The sequence below is a fragment of the Trichomycterus rosablanca genome, chromosome 13 (genome assembly GCF_030014385.1).
Source record: "Trichomycterus rosablanca isolate fTriRos1 chromosome 13, fTriRos1.hap1, whole genome shotgun sequence".
NCBI lineage: Eukaryota > Metazoa > Chordata > Actinopteri > Siluriformes > Trichomycteridae > Trichomycterus > Trichomycterus rosablanca.
The window spans coordinates 4,068,671-4,086,304 of NC_086000.1; the positions used below are offsets into that span (position 1 = coordinate 4,068,671).

General features: G+C 45.4%; 2 protein-coding genes across 3 annotated transcripts; one reads left to right on the forward strand and one right to left on the reverse strand.

Annotated features, from left to right (window-relative positions):
- The first annotated feature begins 427 nt into the window (after positions 1 to 427).
- On the forward strand, positions 428 to 6,856 carry LOC134325747 (tryptophan--tRNA ligase, cytoplasmic). The gene is made up of 11 exons (XM_063007983.1): positions 428 to 487; positions 1,058 to 1,183; positions 2,292 to 2,502; positions 2,724 to 2,832; positions 2,973 to 3,092; positions 3,171 to 3,353; positions 4,371 to 4,471; positions 4,963 to 5,075; positions 5,452 to 5,625; positions 6,360 to 6,500; positions 6,579 to 6,856. The coding sequence occupies exons 2-11, from the start codon at positions 1,070 to 1,072 to the stop codon at positions 6,735 to 6,737; spliced, it is 1,425 nt and encodes a 474-aa protein (XP_062864053.1). The 5' UTR covers positions 428 to 487; positions 1,058 to 1,069; the 3' UTR covers positions 6,738 to 6,856.
- Positions 6,857 to 7,116: 260 nt separating this feature from the next.
- Positions 7,117 to 15,163, reverse strand: slc25a47b (solute carrier family 25 member 47b). 2 transcript variants are annotated; one of them, XM_063007987.1, is made up of 6 exons: positions 15,148 to 15,163; positions 14,073 to 14,116; positions 13,924 to 13,995; positions 12,534 to 12,716; positions 10,617 to 10,881; positions 7,117 to 9,700 (listed from the first exon to the last, which is right to left on the reverse strand). In XM_063007987.1, the coding sequence occupies exons 1-6, from the start codon at positions 15,161 to 15,163 to the stop codon at positions 9,426 to 9,428; spliced, it is 855 nt and encodes a 284-aa protein (XP_062864057.1). In that variant the 3' UTR covers positions 7,117 to 9,425. The 2 variants fall into 2 exon arrangements, with proteins under 2 accessions (XP_062864057.1, XP_062864056.1); XM_063007986.1 differs by lacking the exon at positions 15,148 to 15,163 and adding an exon at positions 14,457 to 14,503.
- Between the last annotated feature and the right edge of the window lie 2,471 nt (positions 15,164 to 17,634).

The window sequence follows — 17,634 nt, forward strand, 5'->3', positions numbered from 1 at the left end:
AATCAGAGCGAGGATCGGCATTGGTGGAAAGGAAGCGTGACGCAATTGGGCAATTGGACGAGCTAAAGGGGGAGAGAAAGGGGACGTGAACTGCTTAATGAATGTAACTAAAGTGTAAAACCTTTAAATGATGTTCAAATCCTGATAAATAAAACACAAAGAGTCGACTCTCAAACTTGGCACAAAAGATCCGACTCAAGGAACCGACTCGTTCGCTAATGACACGCTAGTGCGGTTCATTTCTGTCAAAATAAGAGCGTTTTTTCATTCCTAAGTGTGAAATATTCCATTTAAAACACAGAAATATGTAACAGGCTCAGGTGTAATTCACGAACACTAATATTAGATTTGTAGATTTGGTTGGTGCTTATACATCTGGTAGCGGAACTATGTTTCGTGGGCTGTTGCGTTTGGCACGTTTGGCTGGCGCACCGATCTGATGCAAGTGGAATGAATTGAGGAGCTAGCGGTTCTGTAACACTACACGGTGTGTATAACTGATCTGAATGTCTTTATTCTGTAAATAATATAGTTTGTATTTGTCAAAGTTATTCGAGTTGACAGAGCTTTAATAACAGTGTTTATTCTGTATTTATTTTTCTATATAGTGTCTTGTGTTTAGCCGGTTAGCTAACATATGTGCACATAAGGTCTGTTTCCACTGAGTCCTTCTGACATGTGACAGTCTGATCAAACTGACATCAGACCTGTTATTGTCTGTACAAGCTTAGCATAAATAATATATAATGTTTGATCTCTAGGGAATAAAGTAGAGCAATAATGCATCTTGTACATACCCTTGTTGTCAATATGATCAGACAGACCTGACTAATATTATTTATTTATTAGGATTTAAACGTCATGTTTTACACACTTTGATTACATGCATGACAGGACATGTAATTGTACTGAACGCACACTGTGGGTGGGCTGTGTTTTGGACTTTAGACCTCACACAGAGATCTTGCTTGCTTCTTATAGAAGCGATCCTGGACGATCCTTAACCTGGAACCTGTTGTATTTATAAAGCTGCATATCATTGGATTTGTTTTGCCAGTCAGAATAAACGATGGAAGGCTGTCAGGAAGACGGCTCGCCTGATCTGACCCCCATGGGACTGTATGAGAAGCTGAACGCCCAGGGAGACAAAGTTCGAACCCTGAAGTCACAGAAGGCTGCTAAGGTAAGTATGGACATGCAGTATTCAATTCATCATTGTTTATAACTGCTGCTCTCTTACTGAATTGTCCTATAGGTACATAGCCGTTGGATGCACAAACCAGTGCATTGTAGTGCAGGTCTCAAGCCCGGATAAATAGGGAGGGTTGTGTCAGGAAGGGCATCCGGCGTAAAAACTGTGCCAAATCAATATTACAGATTACGATCCGCCGGCGACCCCTAACGCAAATAAGCCGAGGAAATTGATTAACTGCTGCTCACTGGTCAGGGTTGTGATGGATCTGGCGTCAACCTGAAATTCTGAAATGTTGGATGCTGGGCAGGGATACACCTGGAGCGGTGATGGTGTTTGGTGGTCTATTAATTGCTTAGATCTGCGTTTTGGGGCGGCACGGTGGCTCGGTGGGTAGCACTGTCGCCTCACAGCAAGAAGGTCCTGGGTTTGATTCTCAGGTGGAGCGGTCCGGTCCGGGTCCTTTCTGTGTGGAGTTTGCATGTTCTCCCCATGTCTGCGAGAACATGCAACTGATGAACCTTGTGTAACCAGTAACTACCTGTCCTGTCAGGGATGTAACCAGTGTAAAACATGACTAAGTCCTAATAAATAAATAAATAAGATTTGTGTTTTTGGGTCGTTGGATGGTGTGTTGAATCAATGCCGCTGTAACAGCGACTCCTGCTGGATGGTTGAAGCACCGGTTGTAGCAGGGAAGGAATACTTGAGTATAGTGTGATCCTCCTTGGGAGTGTGGGGGTGAGAATTTGGACATATCTACATTTATTTAGCTTTTAATGTGATCTTAGATGAGGATCCCAATTACTGGTGTAACATATTTTTAAGACTTACATTAGTAACTGGAGGAAATCTGAACTGACCGGCCGGCTGGTCCATCGATTACTCAGTTTTCTAAATCAGGTTGCAGAGAAAAATAATGTTAATTAAATCAACAAATTTCAACAGGCACAAACCTGTACGTGAATGGCCCCTTGTGGAGGCTTTATGTTACATCTTGTAAACCACAGTGGGACCAGACTGTTCTAAATTAAAGATAGATAAATAGACGATTATAAAAGTGTCCTGTGCAGTAAACGGCGAACGTTTTCTTTTAAAGGCCGACGTTGACGCTGCCGTGCAGTTGCTGCTGAAGCTGAAAGTCGACTATAAAAAAGTCACCGGTCAAGATTACAAGGCTGGTTGCCCATTGACCGATGTCATCGTCACGAGCGATAACGGGCCAGCTGTGGAGGATGGAGATGACCAAGTGGACCCCTGGAACGTGTCCACTACGAGTGCCAAAGGAGTGGACTATAACAAGCTCATCGGTTGGTTGTTATACCTTATAGAGCAGCGTTCCCCGACCTGTTTCATATAAGATATCATTTCACGGACCGGCGGGGGGATTTAAAATAGAATAACTATAGAATGGAAAATCAATGTAAATCCTGGGCAACGAGACGCTACTCCCACCTAGTGGTGATTGAGGGCAATAACAGCCGAAGAGTGTTGAAGCGAGCTCTAAAACCGGCTGTTTGTTTGTTCGTAGAGCGATTCGGGAGCAGTAAGATTGAGCAGGAGCTGATCGACAGAATAGGTAGAGTGACTGGCCAGACGCCTCACCGCTTCCTCCGCCGTGGAGTCTTCTTCTCACACAGGTAGGCCCACGCTGAAGAAGCCGAACCCTTACAAACGTGGCCATATGTGAGCTTAGATTGCAGAGGTGCTGCTGGATGAGGTGGGGGGGGTAAATATGTACACCAGTCTTGCTGATTTATCCTTACGTTTCCCTTCACAGAGATATGCATCAGGTCCTGGATGCCTACGAGAACAAGAAGTCCTTTTTTCTCTATACGGGTCGAGGACCTTCATCGGAAGCCATGCACGTGGGTCATCTCATCCCCTTCATCTTCACCAAGTGAGCGTCGAGGTTCCGATTAAAACCCACAGCCTCGTGGAGTAGTGTCCGGTCACTGATGGTCGTCTGTGATTGCAGGTGGCTCCAGGACGTGTTCGACGTGCCGCTGGTCATTCAGCTGACCGACGATGAGAAGTACCTGTGGAAGGACCTGACGCAGGAGCAGTGTTACCGCTTCACCGTGGAGAACGCCAAAGACATCATCGCCTGTGGATTCGACGTCAACAAGACGTTTATCTTCTCAGATCTGGACTATATGGGGTGAGCAGTGGTGTACTGTATGGGGCCAGTTGTGCTTTGGGTACGTTTGTCATCAGGCCTTGGTGTTGCAGTGGCAGGGAGGGCTGTCCTCTGTCACATGTGCCAGCATCTTAACCAGACATTGGGCCTTGCTGGGGTCGCAGACTAGCACCCGCATCTTCCGACAAGTTGCCCGCCAGCAAATCAGACAAGTCCATATTTGGTCCTGAACTACACGTGCTGGCACCAGCGGCAAACCCTGTCCGTCCTTCCCTCCTACTGACCTTATCTACTGTGATGTCTGGTAGATGCTTCGTTATGCAGCAGCACAGTATAAACTAACTGTGTAGTCGTAGTAATGATCTGATTGGCTATGCTGTGCGACTCCTTATGTCCGCTCCAGTTGGGGGTCGCCACGGATTTTCCGCCAGATGCCACCGCCAACCACTTCTTTTCACCAGATTCTTACAACATGCATAAAGTAACACTCTATATTCTCTGTATTCCTCTGTCACATGTGCCAGCATCTTAACCAGACATTGGGCCTTGCTGGGGTCGCAGACTTGCACGCGCCTCTTCTGACAAGTTGCCAGTCAGCAAATCAGACAAGTCCATATTTGTTCCTGAACTACACGTGCTGGCACAAGCTGCAAACCCTGTCCGTCCTTCCCTCCTTGACTGCCAACTGTGTCTTTTGAGCGCCCGGCCCTTGAGGCTATATAGGCTTATGGGCTTATGGGCTTGAACTCTCTGGAGTTCTGGGTTAGCCTATCAGAATGCTGCACCACCCAATTTAGTGCCCCCAGTTGGGTAATATGTAATCTATAGTCTATAGTGTGAACTGTGTAGTCGTAGTAATGATCTGATTGGCTATGCCGTACAACTCTTTATGCCCGCTCCAGTTAGGGGTCGCCACGGATTTTCCGCCAGATTTTTCCACCTTCCTGAAGCTGCCCCATGTATCCAGGCTTGAGAACAGCACTGAGGGTGCACCGATGCACCCCTGTAACGGCTTTTGGATTTGCTTTCTCTCTGCAGCACGAGTCCGTCTTTCTATCGGAACGTCCTGAAGGTCCAGAAGCACGTGACGTTTAACCAAGTGAAGGGCATCTTCGGATTCACAGACAGCGACTGCATCGGTAAGAGTACTCGGCATCTCGAGTCACATTATTATGATATCCAGAGTAACCGGCGTGTGCTGGGAGTGACTCGATAGGGTCCTGGTAGGTCATCACGGGTATCTGGAGCCATGCCGACTGCAGTGCATCCCACAGCTGCTGGAGGGGGCGTGTGGGAGGATCCATAGAGTGAACACGACCATAGAGGTGGACCCACAGACGCTCAATTGGGTTCAGGGCCAGGGTAGTACTTGGAAGTCATGCTCTTCCAACCAATGTAGGACATTTCTAGTCGTGTCACGTGTCGCATCGTCTTGCTGGAAGACGATCAGCATGTATGGGTGTACGTGATCCGCAAGGATGGAGTGTAGAGTGCCGTCCACACCTTACATACCCACCCAGCCAGCTCACGAAATGTGACATCATAATATAATGGCCATAATAATGCGACTCGACAGTGTATAACCGTGATGTGTTCGCGTCCCTCTTACCTACCTTCTGCTTCTCTTCAGGAAAGATCAGCTTCCCTGCGGTCCAGGCGGCTCCGTCCTTCAGCGGCTCCTTCCCTCAGATCTTCAACGACAGGAAAGATCTGCAGTGTCTCATCCCCTGTGCAATCGACCAGGTCAGGACGGTTAAGCATTAAAAACTAACAAATAAAAACGGCTGCATGTGTGTTCACTGATTCCTCTGGAGTGGGGGGGGGCTGCTTACCTTGCTGCTGCGCTCAAAGCTCGATCTGATCGAACAGGTCTGGGTAACTGGGTCGAAGTTCAAAGCGCTTCTAGTGAGACAAATGGTTTATATGACGCCGGAGGAGAGAAACTGATTCCCACTGAACTGTCATATGGATGACCAGTGAGCTGTAAAGCGGTCAGACTAGGTTTGCGTGTCCAGGTGTTACAAGTTCGAACCAACATACAGTACATCAGGAACTGAGGAGAGTTAGTATGTGTATGATATTTAATAGAGCGTGCGTGTGTGTGTGTGACCTTTCGCAGGACCCGTATTTCCGCATGACGCGAGACGTGGCTCCCCGGATAGGCTACCCCAAACCCGCCCTGCTGCACTCCACCTTCTTCCCCGCGCTACAGGGAGCTCAGACCAAGATGAGCGCCAGTGATGCCAATTCTTCCATCTTCCTAACCGACACGCCCAAACAGACCAAGAACAAGGTAAACAACAAGACCTAGACACGTTACACTTTCATTACATATTACAGGTGATTGTTATTAGTGTTCTGCTGAAATCACGTGTATTAATATAATATAATATGATGTTGAACTTGGTCCTGTCCTATTTGTAACTGGAAGGGTGTCACGCTGCTGCCACCTAGTGGACTGAAATTGAAAGTTCGCGCTATTTACTCTGAGGTGTATTAAAAATCCCAATCACTTGTGGCCTAGTGGTTAAGGTACTGGAGAAGTAATCGAAAGGTCACTGGTTCAAGCCCCACCACTGCCAGGTTGCCACTGTTGGGCCCTCGAGCACTATCCAAAGCAACTTACAGTACTGTGACAGTATACAGTCTAAGCAATTGAGGGCTAAGGGTCTTGCTCAAGGGCCCAGCAGTGGAACCCTGGCAGTGGTGGGGCTTGAACCAGCAACCTTCTGATAAGTAGTCCAGTACTTTTGAACCACTAAGCTACAACTGTCACGGTACTGTAAGTCGCTTAGGATAAGAGCATCTGCTAAATGTCAAACACACTAATCGTAGTGGTGGCGTTTGAGTCAAGTCTTAGCTGTGCCACCGGACTGGTCAGGCACCCACCAGACTATTGCTATTGCTGCGGCGACTCCTACTGTCTGCATAGCATGGTCCCCGGGGAATTGGAAATGACTAAATTGCTCCGTACTGTATTTTTGGCCTTGACTGAAGCGTGCCAGTCACATGACCTGGTTCTTCCAGGTAAACAAGCACGCGTTCTCCGGAGGGCGAGACACCATCGAGGAGCACAGGAAGCACGGCGGCAACCCGGACGTGGACGTGTCCTTCATGTACCTGACGTTCTTCCTGGAGGACGACGAGCAGCTGGAGAAGATCCGACAGGTGAGCGAAGCGCCCTGATGGCCGGCCGTTCGTTTTCAGCACCGATCGACCAACTCTGAGGTCTTTTCCCGCCCACAGGATTACACCAGCGGGGCGCTGCTGACGGGCGAGCTGAAGAGACTCCTGGTCGAGACCCTGCAGCCGATGATCGCCGCTCACCAGGAGAGACGCAGACAGATCACGGACGAGACGGTGGCGCAGTTCATGACTCCGAGGAAGCTGGCCTTCGATTTCTAGACTGAAGGAAGCGAGGAGGGGTCATGTGATCATTCCGTGTAGGGCGGTGCACAAACGGCAAGCACCGCGACGATGTACAGCATGAGGTTGTGTTGAATAAAGATGAATTTATCACAGAATCCACACGCCGGTGTTTCACCAAAGCTGCATTCGTGGTCACCGTTGGCGTCCGGAACAGGTGAAACGTACAGTCTTCACCCAAAAGTGTTTGGACAGCCCCTTTATTATTAAATTCAGGCATCACATTTGGTATTGGAATGCTTCCTGACCTTACAAATCTTTTTCCCCCTAAAAACGGTCGTCCACGTTCATACTAATGCTTATGGTCTAGCGTCCACATACTTTTGAACACAGTGTAGCACACACGAGTCTTACGCGGTTTGATCACTTTTTGAGTTTATTGAATGACCTGATAGAAACATGAATTAATCTTATAAGGGGGGAGATCCTGTTTAGTAGAATTAAACACTACATGACCAAAAGTATGTGGACACCCAAATATCACATACATTAATGGATGCTGAACATCTCAATACAGACTCACTTAGCCTTGGTCCCACGTCTGTACACTAGCACTGGGCTTTTCCCTAGATTTTAGAACATGACTGAAGGGTTTCGCTTCCATTTTTAAAGAATCAGTGATGCCATGGACTGATGTTGGGCATTGAGGCCTGGCTTGCAGTGGGAGTTCCAATTTACCCCAAAAACGGATTCATCAGGGTTTCGAGCAGGACGGTTTCGCTGCTTTGTGCGCAGTCGTTCTGAAACTACAAAAGGGCCTTCCCTATATTGTTGCCAATAAGGTTTCTTACTCTGGGACTAACAAGGCCCCTTTTCTTGTTTCAGAATGATTTATCATCCCCATTTATCATCCTTGGGGTGAATTGGAACACCCACTGCAAGCCAGGCCTCAATGCCCAACATCAGCCCATGGCATCACTAATGCTGTAGGAATGGAAGCAAAACCCTTCAGTCATGTTCCAAAATGCCAGACCCAAGCACCCTGCCCAAAGACTATAGAGAACGTCTTTTCACTGCACAGTGGACTTTCAGTGCTGTGCTTTACACCAGATCAGCAGTGGGGTAGCTGATCCTGTTGGAAAGGAAGTGTGGCAGTCCATGTCGGTGCCACACCCAAACACTGGGCACTTCAGAGCCAAATAATTGTGACCATGAAGTCTACGTGGACCCGGCCAGGAGTACGTTGTACATTCTGCTCCGAAGCCGTAGACAACAGCCTTTTGGATGGTTTCTGTAGGAATGCATGCTCAGTCATTCAAAGGACCTTTTGTAAGGCAGTGAACATTCCAATTCATCCCAAAGGCGTCCGATGTGTCCGAGGTCGGTGCTGCCGAACTCTGTCCTAATGGAACTGGTCTTGCTGAAACTGTTGCCACTGAGTTGTAGGCAAATCAGTGATTTGATAGATAAAATCTATCGTAGAACGGTTAGAAATGAGCGTGGCTGAATTACCTGAACCCGGTAATTAGAAGGGGTGTCCACATACTTTTGCACCTTTGACACGTCAACGTATGTAATATTAGATATCAGACACATTACTGTAAAACACCAAACAATAAATAATTAATACAAGTAGGTAATATTAACTGTATAATACTAATGTACAGTCTTATGCAAAAGTTTGTACACCCCTGGTCTGCTGCGACTCTCGTTGGTCAAGCTTAGGGACGGAGGGACAGCGAGGTGAGTGAGATTGAGATGGTCTGAGCATGTGCAGAGCAGGGATGAAAGTTCTGTTGGGAGAAGTGTGACGGGGCAGGATTAAAATAACCTGTGGCTGTTGTTCCAATTCACCTCACTTGCACGCCTTTGTACTGTTTGAGGAAACCCACAGAGACACGGGGAGAACATGCAAACTCCACCAGGGAATAGGACCCAGGACCTTCTTCTTGCTGTGAGGCGACACACAGCCCAAATGACCCCTATTTAACTGACCTCCACTTGGAAAATCGACAAACTGCATCATCAAGTATTCGTCATGCACCTTATATGAGGTGCTATATGAGGTAGTCCGTATAGATCAGAACCTACAGAAGCGGCTCATTGGGGTCTGCTGACGTACACATGGTGTATCAGGAGATTTGGTTAATGTTATTATTAGATAAGTCATTAATACAGAGTTCTAGGTGGATAAATTGTACACTGGTCGATTGGAAATCACACTCTTACTAACACACACACTTGGCTAATAATTCGTATTGGACTGGAATAACCCACAGGGTCTGGAGGAGGAGGAAAAATTCAGCAGGTAAAACAGGGTACAGGAATCCCTGTGCGTAGTAATAAATTACATTTAATAATAAACTAACAATTAGATAAGAAGGTTTAAAACAATAAGAAGGTTTTAGGTGCTTGTTGGCCTGTCATTGCTGAGATCCGGGTTCGAATCTCAGCTGTGCTATATGTCCATACATGTAGAGGCCTTGTGCCCACTGATCAAATAGTGCATAAAGCGACATAGACATTGACATAGAACTAATTAAAATTAATTAATAAATAAATATTAATAAACAACCCATTAAGTCTTCTTTTGTTTTTGTGTCCATATAGAACGGCTGTTGACAGGAATGCTTTACCTTGTTTCCCTGAAAGGTCACATGTCCATGTCCCGTTATACCTATACGACTTACATATATCGTACCTCAGCTGTCATACCTGATCAGCGTCTCATTGCGGTCGCAGAAAGCGAATGACGAGCTCATACATGGCGAAAACGGCCATGTTGACCGGGAAGGCGCGTACGCAGTTGAGCAAGAGTCCTCTGAACAGGACGGCGGGTCCTTCGCTCCGGACGCTCTCTCGTATGCAGTGGATGAATCCTTTGTAGCGTTTCTCGCCCACGCCGTCGACCTGTAATCGGGCCTTTATGACGTCCATGGGGGTCCCGACGCTCCAGCCGCACATTCCGGATACTCCTCCGGCCAGTAGCACCACCTTCCACTCTGAAACGGCATTTGTACGATTGTGACTGAATACAATACAGTGGCAAGTTTGTAGTGTTTGGGCGTGAACCGGCAACCTTCTGATCACTACAGTACCTTAACCACTGAGCCAGGAAAAATAAAAAGCAGGGACACACCATGAACAGGGTGGAAGTCCATTATACACTTAAACCCAAAGACTATTTTGATTAGCCTGTCCACCTTGCACATGTTACCGAGAGGTAAGAATTGAAACCAGGCCCTGAGAACCCATGTTGCTTTGCCACCTAATTAATTTGTACTGGTTTGTGAAATGTTAACAGTATGGAAATGATGAGCCAAAACATTATGACCCCCCCCCCCTCCCCCAAAGAAATGCAGCTGGGTGGCCAATGGTCACTGGACGGATGGGTCAACTCAAATTGCTAATTATTTCAATACTGGTGATGTTTTAACCATATAAAATTTGACAATGTGGGTGTGGCACAACCCCAAGTTACTGGGACCACAGGGATTTCCCCCATGTTCACGTGAGTGCACTTTGGGTAACATGCAAAATATACTTTGGCTGCTCCAAATGTATATTTCCTGAGGTGTATCTTCAACAAACGACCAAAAGTATGTGGACGCCCATCCTAATTATTGAGTTCTGGGGTTTATTAATGCACATTGCTAACTGTGGAGGTTTGGGGATGACCCTTTCTGGTTCCTGACTGCGAGCCAGGCCTTCTTGTCCAACATCAGTGGAGGGGTCAGAGCATTTGAAATCTCAACCTTTCAATTGATAGCCCAAAGCTCCACCCACTAGGCTACCACTGTCCCAGAAGTTCCCTGTCTGGGAATCGAACCCGAGCCGCGGTGGTAAGAGTGCCAGGGAGATGGTCGGGTGTCCACATACTTTTGGTCACAAAGCGTATAGTACGGTCACATGATTTACCTGGCTGACTGTTCTTGTCTGTAGAGAACCATTCACACAGAGTGTTGTAGACCAAGAAGTAGGTGGCGAAAGACGGGCCGTCCCTAAGCGCCAGCGCTCCTGCTCCTTTGTAAAGGCCCAGAAGTCCTTCTTCGCGTGCGATGGTGAAAAGGCAGTGCAGAGGCCCTCTGTACTTGGGCCCGGATTTGAGGTCAGACCCTCGATAAGGCTCAGTCTGACACTGGAGACGCACTTTCACAATGTCGGCTGGTGACATTACTGAAGTCTTTAACACAGAGAGAGGAGGTCTGATAAGATGTTTGCTAAAGCTGTGATAACCCTTTTTGTTCTGACCTGATGTTATCAGCATTACCTTGTAGAGATACGACCAACAGTAAGTGGATGTTAACAGCTGACTAAAATGATCACAGTGACATTAAATACGATTATATTATGTGCTTTCAACATGTAGCAACAGAACATGTGCACAACCTTTGAGATTAATTGGAATGTCGACTGTGAGCCAGGCCTACTCAGCAAACATATGTGCTTGACCTTTTTTGTATTTTCCCCTTAGTCGTTTCCAATTCCTGACTGTAAATCTGCTCCACTTGTAAATTCGCTCCGATCTGCGGCCACTTCTTATCACCCGGCAGTTTTGGGTTCCCCACATTAGAGCTACGCTTAGTCCCATGTGACCAGGACGGGTCCCGGAGTTCACAGCAGTGACTTGTACTGAGATTTAAACATGAGTTTAAACACTCAGCTACAATGTGCTAGTGTGTTAGGCTGCTACAAATACTCTTTTGACCAATTTTAAATCAGGTGGAAAGCCTTGCCAGAAGAGTTGAGGCTGTTACAGCTGCAATGGGAATGGGAGGGGAGGGGGATATAGTATTGCTTATGTTTTTTTTAGCTGTAAAGTGTACTTGTGAAGGCCAGTCTTGGAAGGACCACGTACACCCATACATGCTGATTGTTTTCCCTGGGGCGGATGGGATCTTTCAGCAAGATGATGCGACACGTCACACGGCTAGAAATGTCCCACATCGGTTAGAAGAGCATGACCAAGACTTCCAAGTACCACCAAGTACCTAATTCCCCAGACTTGAACCCAACTGAGCATCTGTGGGACCACCTCGATGGTCGTGTTGGCTCTGTGGATCCTCTGACACGCCGCTTTCAGCAGCTGTGGGATGCACTGCAGTCAGCATGGCTCCAGACAGCTGTGGGAACCTACCAGGACCTTATCGAATCACTCCCAGCCCGACTAGCTGCTGATCACAATAATAATATGAGGGCAGAGGTGGAAATACAAGCTTGAAGTCACATTACAGGAGTTACATGTTGCTTCATCCACAAATTAGGGATGCCAGTAATTAACCAGTTAACCAGTAATGACAAATATTGTTCAATTAATGCAGCTTTTTCTACTCATGAGCTACAAATCTTTGAACACTGTAAGTGACGATCAGCCACCCTCACCACATCACTGTTTACAGACACATTCGGAGATTCTAACTCGAAGGTCAGGGCCAATTTCCTGATAAATGTCTTTATAGAGCTCGCTTTGTGAACAGGGGTACAGTCATGCTAGAATAGGAAATGGGAAAGAGCCGTCACTGAACTGTTGCTGCCAATTGATTTCACACTTGGTAGCAGCTGTTTCGGGTGAAACACATTAATTCAAAAATGAGAAAGGACGTCCCAATACTTTTGTCTATATAGTTTATCTGAAGCACTTAATTTAAATGTCCAAACAGATACTAAGCATGTTCTGTCATTTGACTGTCATGCATAATGACCCCTTTACAGATCAACAGAAGTGAATCTGAAATATTAAACAGTAAGCTGATAGTAGAGATAGAAGTAGAATATGTGTATATGTGTGTGTGTGTGTGTGTGTGTGTGTGTGTGTGTGTGTGTGTGATGAGATACCTGAGCGACTCCTCCAGCCAGGCCTGACAGGAATATATCCAGTTTGGCACTGGGGGCTTCTGCGCTTTTTCCACGAAGCTGGCGCAGGACCTGAAGCACGTTCCTGTACGTGCCAAACACCACCGATGAACTGACAGAGACGGTGGTGATGGGCATCGACATGCCTTTATAGAAACCGTACACCTGTAAAATACAATAACAACTTTAAATAAATGCATAAGTGCTTTAGTTCATTCATTCATCCTGAATAACAGCAGTGGGTTCAGATTATATACACTCATTACTGCAGAATGCTCAGCGTTCCAGTTTAATACTCTTGTGCCGTCTTGCATACGCGGCAGACCATTCTAAATCTCCAGTGTGCGGGTCTTTGTCCAGCTGTAGAGGCCAGCCTCTTTTGAGCATGACAAAATTTGCTGATGTCTAATGGAATCCATCCATCTTCCAGTGCAATAGTTCCTGTGCCACTGGCTGTCACAACCCTAAAGCATAATAGATCTACTTTCATGCATTTTATGTCTTCGAATCAAATACAACACGTGATTGCTGCCGAACAGTTTCCAAAATGCCCCTGGCTTATATAAAATCTTAAACTCTGATCCATACATAGTAAGCTTGTTCACAAGTCGGGTTTCCTTCTGCTGACGGTCAGTGCACTTCTCTAGAGAAAAGCCTTCCCAGAGGAGTGAAGCTGTTATAGGTGCACACTGGTAAAGACTCACTGGTCAAGACATAATTCATGAATGTGATGCCCAAGAACTCTAAGGTCAGGCATGTGCACAGTTTTAAAAATTGTACAACCCCGAATCAGAAAAAGTTGGGAAAGGACCATCCAGACTGTTATCAGCAACAAGTCCAAAAGCCAGGGTCTGTCATGGTATGGGGTTGTGTCAGTGCCCCTGGTAAAGGTAATTTACACTTCTGTAATGGCAGCATTAATGCAGAAAAGTACATTGAGACGTCCATGCATGTTTCCCATTACACACATTACAAATACATGGCTGGGGAAGAAGAGGGTACGGGTGCTGGACTGGCCTGCCTGCAGTCCTGACCTGTCCCCAATAGAGAACGTGTGGAGAATTTTGAAACTTAAAATGCAACAACGACAAGCTCGTACTGTTGCACATCTTAATACGTGTTTGCAGGAAGAACGGGACAAAATAAAACCTATAACACTAAATCGCTTGGTATCCTCGGTGCCAGAACGTCTTTAAGTGTGGTGAAAAGGAACGGCAAAGTTACAAAGTGTTAAATGCTTTACTGTCCCAACGTATTTTGGAATGTGTTTCAGGCCTGAAATGCAGGAATGGATGTTTATGTCCCATTTTTTTCAGATTTGGGGTTGTACATACAAGATTCAAATGAAACATTAAAAGTGTAGGGTACTTACACCTTCATTCCTGCAGGTTGTGTGGATGCACTGCCAAACCCCGGTGAATTTGTTCTGTGTCTGTAGTCTAACCTGAATGAAATTTAAACCTTAACATTTTTAATTTAAAGAATTTTATGTATGAATGTATATAAAATGACAGAATTTACCTTCACAGTGTCGAGAGGAAAACCTACTGCAACTCCAAACGCTCCTAAACAAACAGTGTAGATTTCATTCAATTTCAGCCATTATATTACACATATGTACTTTAATAAACCAAAAAACCTTACAGATGTTTATTTCTGATAACATTATATATTTTTCGATATACAGTTAATTATAGTATTCGTTTATACACACAGTGACATTGATGTGTTTAGAAATATGACCTACACTACTGGTGTCACCTCCACACCATTCATTATAGCCACTGTAGCCACTAACACGTACAGCATGCAATATTATGCATTTTACACAACAAAAGCAGCAGGAATAAATATTTAAATAAATATAATTATATAAAAGGTGACTAGCTAAAAAAACAAAGCTACCTCCAACCGAGCCGGCAACGAAGTCTGCCACAAACATGTCTCATCCCAGTCAGCAGCATAGCAGCTACTAGCTAGCGTGCTAACCGCTAACCCAAACCTTAGCAAAATTTTCAGGTTTTATTATTATTTTAATCTTTAATTTGTGTACAGTGTGAGTTTGAGTTTTATTTTTTTTATATATTCGTCTGCAAAAATGTATGGTTCAAGTGCACAAAGCGTGTATTTATTAATTAATTAATTTATTTATTTCATGTTCTCTTATTTCTGACTGAATTCCATCACAAGCTTAGCATAACACGCATCGTCTGGACTGAACTGCTAATATATACATTTCAGCTAATATATTATAAATATGTGATTTTAAATGTCTTTAATATACATTATGTTGCACATAAGTGTTGGTTAATAAATATTAATAAACAGATCAAAAATAGGTCAAAAATAGGTCAAAATGAGTGTTCTATTTGCTGTTAAGTACATCATTTCGCTAATATTTCAGCACATAACGGAGCAGGTGAAATCTGTACTCTTGACTGTAATCTGTGTATTTTTAACAAATTAATATGTAATAAATGAGGTTAAAAGGTGACGCATTAGTAAGGTGCACGGCTGGGCTGAAGAATGGGGCGAGTCTCAAACCAAACACCTTCTGCACTAACTAGGGATTTAACTAGAGTTTTGAAAATTTTACCTCCTGTCCGTCTCATTACAGGCTAGACTTTGATAGTAGCTGGCAGTTGTAGCCTGGCGGTTAAGATTTAGCGGACGCTTTTATCCAAAGTGACTTACAGTACTGTGACAGTATACTGTCTAAGCAATTGAGGGCTAAGGGCCTTGCTCAAGGGCCCAACAGTGGCAACCTGGCAGAGGTGGGGCTTGAACCGGCAACCTTTTGATCCAGTACCTTAACCACTTAGCTATCACAACGGCCCAATCAGAAGGTTACTGGTTTCATTGAGCAAGGCCCTTAAACCCTCAATTGCTTAGACTTAGTAAAGGCGTCTGCTATGCAGCCACTGTTGGGTCCTTGAGCAAGGCCCTTAACCCTGTCTGCTCCAGGGGCGCCGTACGATGGCTGACCCTGCGCTCTGACCCCAGCTTCCAAACATGCGAAGAAAGAATTTCATTGTACTGTACATCTGTATATGTATATATGACAAATAAAGTATAGCTTGATCTTGAATGCTGAGAATGTAAAAATGGTTGGAGCTTGTTCTTTTTTTTTAATGTCTTCATGGTTTTGCTGGTCGACCATCAAAGATGAGATCATCAGCTGATAATGTACAGTGTATCACTAAAGTGAGTACACCCCTCACATTTCTGCAAATATTTCATTTTATCTTTTCATGGGACAACACTATAGACATGAAACTTGGATATAACTTAGAGTAGTCAGTGTACAACTTGTATAGCAGTGTAGATTTACTGTCTTCTGAAAATAACTCAACACACAGCCATTAATGTCTAAATGGCTGGCAACATAAGTGAGTACACCCCACAGTGAACATGTCCAAATTGTGCCCAAAGTGTCAATATTTTGTGTGACCACCATTATTATCCAGCACTGCCTTAACCCTCCTGGGCATGGAATTCACCAGAGCTGCACAGGTTGCTACTGGAATCCTCTTCCACTCCTCCATGATGACATCACGGAGCTGGTGGATGTTAGACACCTTGAACTCCTCCACCTTCCACTTGAGGATGCGCCACAGGTGCTCAATTGGGTTTAGTTCATCACCTTTACCTTCAGCTTCCTCAGCAAGGCAGTTGTCATCTTGGAGGTTGTGTTTGGGGTCGTTATCCTGTTGGAAAACTGCCATGAGGCCCAGTTTTCGAAGAGAGGGGATCATGCTCTGTTTCAGAATGTCACAGTACATGTTGGAATTCATGTTTCCCTCAATGAACTGCAGCTCCCCAGTGCCAGCAACACTCATGCAGCCCAAGACCATGATGCTACCACCATCATGCTTGACTGTAGGCAAGATACAGTTGTCTTGGTACTTCTCACCAGGGCGCCGCCACACATGCTGGACACCATCTGAGCCAAACAAGTTTATCTTGGTCTCGTCAGACCACAGGGCATTCCAGTAATCCATGTTCTTGGACTGCTTGTTTTCAGCAAACTGTTTGCTGGCTTTCTTGTGCGTCAGCTTCCTGCTGGGATGACGACCATGCAGACCGAGTCGATGCAGTGTGCGGCGTATGGTCTGAGCACTGACAGGCTGACCTCCCACGTCTTCAACCTCTGCAGCAATGCTGGCAGCACTCATGTGTCTATTTTTTAAAGCCAACCTCTGGATATGACGCCGAACACGTGGACTCAACTTCTTTGGTCGACCCTGGCGAAGCCTGTTCCGAGTGGAACCTGTCCTGGAAAACCGCTGTATGACCTTGGCCACCATGCTGTAGCTCAGTTTCAGGGTGTTAGCAATCTTCTTATAGCCCAGGCCATCGTTGTGGAGAGCAACAATTCTATTTCTCACATCCTCAGAGCGTTCTTTGCCATGAGGTGCCATGTTGAATATCCAGTGGCCAGTATGAGAGAATTGTACCCAAAACACCAAATTTAACAGCCCTGCTCCCCATTTACACCTGGGACCTTGACACATGACACCAGGGAGGGACAACGACACATTTGGGCACAATTTGGACATGTTCACTGTGGGGTGTACTCACTTATGTTGCCAGCCATTTAGACATTAATGGCTGTGTGTTGAGTTATTTTCAGAAGACAGTAAATCTACACTGCTATACAAGTTGTACACTGACTACTCTAAGTTATATCCAAGTTTCATGTCTATAGTGTTGTCCCATGAAAAGATAAAATGAAATATTTGCAGAAATGTGAGGGGTGTACTCACTTTTGTGATACACTGTAGCTAGTCATATTAGTCAAAGGACTACTAACACAAATAAAGAGGACAGAATGAATGAAATACACACCAAATACATACTTTGGATTCAGGGTCTCTCTCCAAAGACACTTTCAACATTTCACCTGCTACCTCACTTTTAAAAAGAACAAGCTGTGATGGGTGAATCTTGGCCAATTATGCAAAGGTCTATTAAGCATTTTAAAACCCTACAACAGTGGTCTTCCCAACCACCGGGCCGCGGACCAGCACCGAATCTTGGGTCATTTATTACCGGGCCGCACAGAAAGAATAAATAATCAGAG